The following is an 8,105-nucleotide window of genomic DNA, read 5'->3' on the forward strand; positions in this document are numbered from 1 at the left end:
CATTAAACAACGATGCATGGTCAGCTGCCTGCAAAATGCTTCGCATAACGTGAATTTCCCATAGTGTGTGGGATCTGTATATTTTTTTTGCTTGATTTATAGTGCAGGCTTTGATTTTTTCACGGGAAGAAAGAAGGTGCACACAAGACACAGCTTGTTTTACACATTCTTATCGATCACTTTTCTCAACATCCTTCATGACTTTTGCATTGGTGCTTTATCGATTAGGTAAGTTATTTAAAATATACAGTCGGCCAACCATTAATTCGGACATGCTTGATTATTTGGACAGCTCTGTGGCACTAGCCACTAGCCCCAGAAATTTCACATATAAGGACGACCAAAATTTCAGACACCTTACAGTGCACCATGCGATTGTTTGGACTCTGACTGCATGACTGTGTGCTGATTCGGCTACCGAGTCAAGCAGAAATAGTGATATTTTTGTTTTTATGCGTTGCCTCCTCAATCAGAAAGCAGCAAAGGCTACTCTTCATAGTAGTTGCATTGACTGTACATTCATATATATTTAGCAACAGCATGACAGTGGTTGAGATGCTAGCCACTATGTTGCAGCGATGCCTTCTGCTCGATATGCCACTCTTATATCACCTACCGTTCATGGCTGGCTGATCCCTTTGATAATGTGTGCAGAGCATCACTCTAACCACTAACGAAGTGCAAAGAGTGCAAAAGGAATAGCATAAAGGGCAGTGCAATAAATGTCTACGTAAAGGGCAAGCATATGTATGCACACCAACGCATAGAGAAACTTGGACCATATTCTTGGATGATCACTTCCGAAGATACTTTGATTTTAGCGATATTTCGCTTCACTAACACCGGATGCATCGACAAGTGGCAGCATTGCCACCCTGTGACAATATACAGTTAAATCTCGATATAACGAATCACGCGGGACGACCGAAAATCGTTTGCTATTTTGAAATATTGTAATGAAAAACTTGCAGTTAAAAGCCAGTGGACAAACCTAGGAATGAAAATGGCGTACCTTGGCAGCAGACGCATGTGCAGACAAGCATACTCTAAAAATAAAAATGTTTCACTCACTTCAAAGCTGCTTTATTTGAAGAAACCTGATTTTCTTCTGGCGTGTGCAGCACGCTCAACCGATTAGGAATGCGTCTATATATCTTCCACTTTGCGCAATACCTCATCGGGTACGTCATTGCACCGAGCGATGAAAGTGCAGACTTTGTTCATGTGTACTAAAACATCAATGTTCAACACGATGTTATCTTCTGTGTTCGGTGACCCACAGTCGTCTTCCTTCCGGTCGTCATCGTCACTGGAGATGTCGCGACAGCAGTTAACAATCTCTTTGGTTATCAGTTCTGCTGCCGTTAAGTGCTGCACTGTCGCCCTCCACGTAATTGTCGAAGGAAGAGACAGTGGGCAGCTGTTCCACAACATCGGTCCACAGGTCTCCTGGGTTGTTGTTGGTCACCTCCAGGTCATCTCCAAGCTGCACAGGTGCTTTGACAAGCCCTGCCTTTCTCCAGCAGTTGCTAATGGTGGACGCTTTCAAGTTCCACCAAGCTCCTGTGAGCATTTCCGCTGCCAGACGAATATTGACTGCAGTCGGCTGCTTTAGGCAGAAGTTGATAATGAACCGCTGCACAAAGTGCTTATGAAATTCTGCTTTCACACTCTTTATAATGCCCTCGTCCAGGGGCTGCAGCAAGGACATGTTTGGCGGCAAAAACTCCAACTGAACGTGCGTCAATCGAACAGTCCCTGTGTGAGCAGAGCAGTTGTCGACAACCAGTAGATTTCTTCGGTCATCCCTCCTCATTGGTTCGGCGAGTTTCGTCAGCCACTCGGAAAAGAGTTCTCGGGTCATCCAGGCTCGCTTCTTAGCGCTGTAGGCATACGGTAATGACACAACATTTTTCATGCAGCGAGGCTTCGTGTACTTACCGATGACGAGCGGTTTAATTTTCTTCATGCTTGTTGCATTGCAACAGAACAGGACTGTCACGCGAAGATGCGACTTCTTCCCTCCTTTGCACTGCTGCCCTTTCAAGTGCATCGTCCGGTCTGGCAGGAGCTGATAAAAACATGCGGCCTCATCCGCATTGGAAATATCGTCTTCAGAGTACGATTCAGCCACCTCTAGAAAACAATAATTGTTCCAGGAATCCTCGCCTTCTCTGCCAGCAGCCTTTTGCTCACCAAAGACTACCTTCCAAGTTATTGTGTTCCTTTGGCGGAAACGAAAAGGCCAACTTGCACTGTTGTCAAACCCAGTTATTTCAAGTGCATCGGGAAATTCACAGGCTTTTTTTTTTTGGAGCATTGGGCCAGACACAGGGACGTCTTGCACTCTGGAATCTTGAACCATGTGAGAACAGCTTGGTCAACATGTTGAATGTTTCCCAGTCACAGCCATTTCCTTGTAGGAGCGAGATGAGATTCCTGGTGAAGCTTGACAATCTTGTCTTGGTCTTTCAAAATGGTCGCGACGGTCGATGGGGCCATTCTGCGCTGTCTGCACACATCGATTTGCTTTCTTCCTGCGTCGATTTCCTGCAGTACGTCCAATTTGTCTTGCAGTGAAAACTGCTTTTGCTGCTTCTTGGCGTCATCGCTAGCTGCATTCATCGTTGGATCTCGCGTAAACCCCACCAAACCTTTGTCGTGAAGTTCTTGGTGAAGGACAACATTCATTTGGGCTAGATGGTGCGTACTTGAATAGGAAGGAACAGCGCCAACTAAGACCATCACAAGTGGGAAGAACGACACAGGACAAGCGCCAAACGCACACAAGACACAACGCTTGTCCTGTGTCGTTCTCCCCACTTGTGATCGTCTTAGTTGGCGCTGTTCCTTCCTATTCTTGGTGAAGTTCGTGGTGAAGCAGTTGGCACTCGACATGGTGATGATCGTAGCTACTGCACTCGTGGTTTCTGCTTCACACGAGAGTTGCAGCGCTGCTACTTATAGCCGAATTCATAATGGGCGTCTTGCGCTGGAGTTTGAGGTATAGTAGCGGCGCCTGGTGGCGGCGCAAGAAACGACATCTGGGTCGTACCAGCTTGGGTCGTATTGAGCCCTGGCTGTGGCGAAGCACATTTCTAGGCCGAGTTTTGCGTCGATTCGCACTTTTTTCTGCCTTGTTGCGAGTGCAAAAAGGCTCATCACTTCTCGCAGACCATGCCGACCACGCTGCGAGCTCGCCGCAGCCTATAGTTTAACGAAAACGGGCTCTCCGTGTGCCGTGGGACGCAATGCTGGGAGCAGACGGAATCGGTGGCGCCGATCCGGAGAGACCTAGCCCAGCCTCGAGAAGGCGTCACCGTCATTACTTCTGCCTCGTGTGCTGCCATGAACAAGAAGGCCTGAATCCCAACATCATATTCTGCCGCTTTCCTTCAAGGCCTCACGAAGTGGAGCGTCGGGCGCGCTGCATAGCTGCAGTTCGTCGCGCTGAGTAAGCGAAACTTCGCGCCATGCTGACTGCTTCGCCTGTCTTGAAGCTTGCTTGATTATTTGCGTTCTAATGTTCGGTCTTTTGCACCTACAGTCCCGACAGCAGACCGACATAGCAGCAGGCATGGCTGGTAATTCACGATTCGAGACCCGGCCACAGCGACAATTAACAATTCGACCGATGCGAAGTGGTGAAGTGACCAGGCGTGTGCAAATGAGCACAAATGGTCGGGCTCATTCGATGACAATTCACTACTCCACTACGAGCAGCACAGGTTAAGAGAGTTAAATGCGCTCATCCTTGATCTCAAGCCAGCACGTTGAGGCAACGCAGCAAGGCAGTATTGATTGCAGCACATCGATGTTCGAGCGCTGTCATTAAAACCTACATCAAGCGAGCGGCGTACGAGCTCGCGCTGCAGCGCGATTCGCACGTACGTGCGAGCTCATATGCATTGCATCAGTTATTACCAGTTACTAAAAAGGACAGATGGCCGCTACTACAACGCAGGCATAACTACTTGTTTAGCGGCATGCAGTCAACAAAGATTGCAGGAGGCCCGCCGTTTCGCGGCATGTCGAAAGACCGCTGCCGTCGCGGCGCGTACGATCGTGCGCTCGAGCAGTTCGTACATCGCGGCGCGTACCGTCGTGTGCTCGAGCAGTTCCGTACACATGATGTCTGCTTATCGCCGCTGTGGATTCATTTATAGCAAGCATTTCCTCGCGTTTGTGCGCCTGAATCTAGCAGCTAGCGTGCAAACCTTACCTGAAGTTCCACTTCGTACGCGACTCGCTTCACTTGCGATTGACACGGTGCTAAAACTTCGCCGCCCAATTCTTGAACGGCGTACACGTATTCGGCACTGCATAATTTCTTGCCTTTGCGCAGCGTGCCACCCCTGAAAAAATCTTCGGCGCCCGATATTCGCTGCAGGCCGTGAAACAACACAACCGAAAGTGGCGGGTCCATAGTGTAAACGTGCTTTCCGAAGCAGACGACCGAGCTTGGTACGACCCATTTTAGCGCAGAGGGCGCTTTTTAGCACCTTTTTCGCAGCGCCCCCTGGGCAATGCAAGAGCCCCATACTTATGTTCTTTGGCTATGAAGGGGAAATAAACTATGTGCGTTATTCTGAAATATGCGCTGTATTGAAATTCGCAGTTCTGAAATATTTTCACATTGAAAATATAGGCAATCTGGTGGGGATTTTTAGAATATTCATAAATTTCAGAAATTCGTTAATGTTGGGTTCGTAGTAACGAGATTTCACTGTAGTGTGCTTGGCGCCCTGCTAAGTATGCTATAACTAGTAGACGCCGATGCCTCCTCTACTAGCCACACGAAATTGAAGGTATCCCCGAAAGTGACAATCCGATAATGTGGCACACCTGTTTTGGTAAAGTCGCCTAATTTCAGGTGAATGTGGTATTTAGGACTCCCGGTTATTCATTTTTGTCAATCCTCACCGAGTCCAAATTATTGGTTGGCAACGGTAGCTAGTAATACTTAAATTACTTTTTTTTCCAGAATGAAAAGATATTCGTAGTTGGCGTAAAAATGTGCATCAGCATACAATGATCGACGCTTGCACAATGCCGTCCCTTTTTACTTGTTGACAACATTTAGCTAGGACAGCTGGCCAGGGTTCATGCTGGTGTATATGACACAAATTCAAAGGTTTTCAAGGACTTTCAAGGCCCTATGTGTGGATTTTCAAGGACCACATTCCTTGTTAGAAATCCAAATAAGACAGATGTTTAGGGGTAGACAGAGGCTTGAAATGATGAGAATTCACTGAAAAAGGGGATTGTCGTTAGAGCCAAAGTTTTAACAAGGAAACTTGTCACCAGACACAATGACGGCTCCAGCGATATTTCCTTTTTCGACCACTTCTTATCATTGTTTGAGTTACACGGATGACCACTTTCAGTGTGTTAGAAGATGCAAACATTTACTCGCTAAAGAAGATCAACCAAGCAAACACTCACTCAGTCCTTATGTGGCCTCATTTTGCTTCTGAATTTTTATGTCAATGTCCAAGATATCCTGCTGCTTGCTCTTGGCAGTCTTCCTTAGGCTCTGACTCCATGATGCAAGTCGGGTCACTGGTTGCCTCCGCTTTTTCTGCATTTGAGTCTGCTGAAGCTGTCGATTCTGCAACAGTGGCTTCTAGTTTCTTTTTCTTCCTTCTGAGAGTATCAATCTCTTCATCAATGCAGCATTCTTCCTGTTTCGCATCTTCATGCTCCTGCTTTTTTTGTTTCCAAAAAGGCACGGTATTGGTTCCTTGCAGAAGCCACAGATGCTCTCAATTCCTTTGTGATGGGCACATTGAAAATGCCACCTGCTACGTTTACAGCACCACAGATAATGCGCTGTGACATGCGAGACACTTCTTTCATGTTCTCTACTGAAGCCTGGCGATTCACACTGAATTATCTCTCCACACTTGCTTGGCTATGACTAAGTGTAAGCAGCAGTTTTACAATTCTCCAAGGCTCAGCATATGCTGAGCCAACCTTTAAAAGTTCATTGAAAAACTTGTCAAGTGTATGCAAGCTCCTTTCAAATAGCTGCAACTTATGTTTGCGCTCCTGTAGCAGCTCAATGAACTGTGCAAGCACAGTATCCCCTGAATGTTCATGGATTCTCTCTGCTGAAATGAGTGCATCCAGAACTTTCATTAAGCCTTCCAGACATCTGCCTGTGGTCTAGTGAAGAGAGGCCTCTCACAATGGAATATCGCAGGGGGCTCTTCTCCAGGATCTTATTTGTGACACTTAGAAGAAACTGCTTGCACTGCTTGCAAAATGCAAATGCAGCTTTCACACTTACTTTGTGACTTTTAAGAAGATGGTCGGCTGTGTGACCAACATCTATCTTAATGAGTGGCACATGGCTGTTTAAATCTTCAAAGTCAATCTTCAGGAGGCCAGTGAATCCCACCGATGAACAGAGAACAGAAGACTTGAGAAACTTTGTTAGCAGTTTTCTGACAATATTCTCAAGGTCCTTTGCCAAGAACATAGCTGGCTTATCTGTCTGAAAGTGTGTCAAAAATGGCTGGAGGGTCATCGCAATAGCAAGCGCAAACTTGAGCTTTGCTACCAGTAGTGGGTCACAGCAAAAGTCACAAACGTTCTGAAAAGAAGCACACTTGGGAAGGTTCACTTCCTTGCTTCTTGCCACTTCCACATACTCTTTCAAGTGAGGCCAGAGAAGCAGAACCCGCTCTATCACCGGGACGTTCTCAATCCACTGATGTGCACAGGACTTGAGAGGAAACAGAGTTTGTCCGGTGAATGCTACAAAGTCTTCTCCCAGGACAGGTGCATCAAGAAACAACATACTCATACTTGAGAGCAAAATGTCCAAGCTCCATTTGCTTGCTGTAAGACCTGCCTTTCATTTCATTTCATTTTATTACCTTAAAGGCCCCAATAAATGGAGCGTTACATAAGGGGTGGCAAGACTAAAATTATATAGTCACAATAAGAGGAAGTGTTTTACATTTTCGACGAACTTCGATGGGCACATAATGACAGCAACATCATTAGGAAGGCCGTTCCAGTCTGCAGCTGTGCGAGGAAAAAAATAATTTGAAAACGTGACTGTGCTTGATCATGGACGGGCAACCTGTAGATGATGGCTGGTACGGTGAAACATGCGTGTAGGGGGAAGGATATAAGGTGTGATGCGCATAGGGCTATGAAAGAATGTGAAATAGAGATAGGCTGGCAATGCGACGACGGAGCGATAAGGGGTAATGCAGATGCAGTTTTTAAGGAGGAAACACTGATATCAAAGGAATATGACGAGTGGATGAAACGAGCGGCATTATGCGGCATAGGCATTATGCACAGTGTGAAAGCTGCAGCTGCCAAGTCTAAGCACCTCACCTGATAGTTCTTCTGTAGGTGCTCCTGCAGGCCTTTGAATGCCTTGAAATTCACATTGGGTCCGTCCATTGATAGTTGCACTATTTTATGTAATGGAAGTGGTTCTAGGGCACCAAGTAGTTTTTCTTGCAGGTCTTCAGCCCTGGCATGGCCCTAAACGCAGATGTGAAGTAGCGTACTGTGATGCATCCCAGTACCTTAGATGAATGTCCGTTTGCTTTTGCTGGCAATTCTCACTCAAAGACTCGTCGAACAAGACAACACAGTAGTCGCTGTTCTCTATTTCCCGCCGCAGAGAGGAAAGAAAGAATGGCCTCAAACCATGGCACACGATATACGAGCACTTCTGCTCTTCGCATGTGAAAGATTGCGCCACTTCACTGTCTACAAACATCCTCTTAAACAATTAATTCACCTGTGATGACGAATGATATAAATGGTGCAATGTTATAACCTTCAATGTCCACAGAATTTCTGCATCCATCACATGTTCATGCTTCTTGCACACATCTATCAAGTTTGATGACTGCGATGGCAGTGGCTGTGGTTCATTCACTTGACATTCAGATATCGTCGGGAAGCTGCTTATCATGCAGCTACTCCCAGCGGCTTGAATGTGCTCTCTATGCTTTGCACTTTTTAGGTGGCTTTTTAGTGCCGACTCCCCCATGGCAGTGATATCGAAACACTTTAAGCAAACTTTGCATTGTACCTCGTGCGGATATGGCATGTCCGGCACAAGCCACTCT

The 8,105-nt window shown here is 46.5% G+C and overlaps 1 protein-coding gene across 1 annotated transcript; it reads right to left on the minus strand.

Annotated features, from left to right (window-relative positions):
* Positions 1-1,330: 1,330 nt before the first annotated feature.
* Positions 1,331-1,711, minus strand: LOC139050164 (tigger transposable element-derived protein 6-like). The gene has a single exon (XM_070526377.1). It carries the CDS (start codon positions 1,709-1,711, stop codon positions 1,331-1,333), a length of 381 nt encoding a protein of 126 aa, XP_070382478.1.
* Between the last annotated feature and the right edge of the window lie 6,394 nt (positions 1,712-8,105).

The sequence above is a fragment of the Dermacentor albipictus genome, chromosome 9 (genome assembly GCF_038994185.2).
Source record: "Dermacentor albipictus isolate Rhodes 1998 colony chromosome 9, USDA_Dalb.pri_finalv2, whole genome shotgun sequence".
NCBI lineage: Eukaryota > Metazoa > Arthropoda > Arachnida > Ixodida > Ixodidae > Dermacentor > Dermacentor albipictus.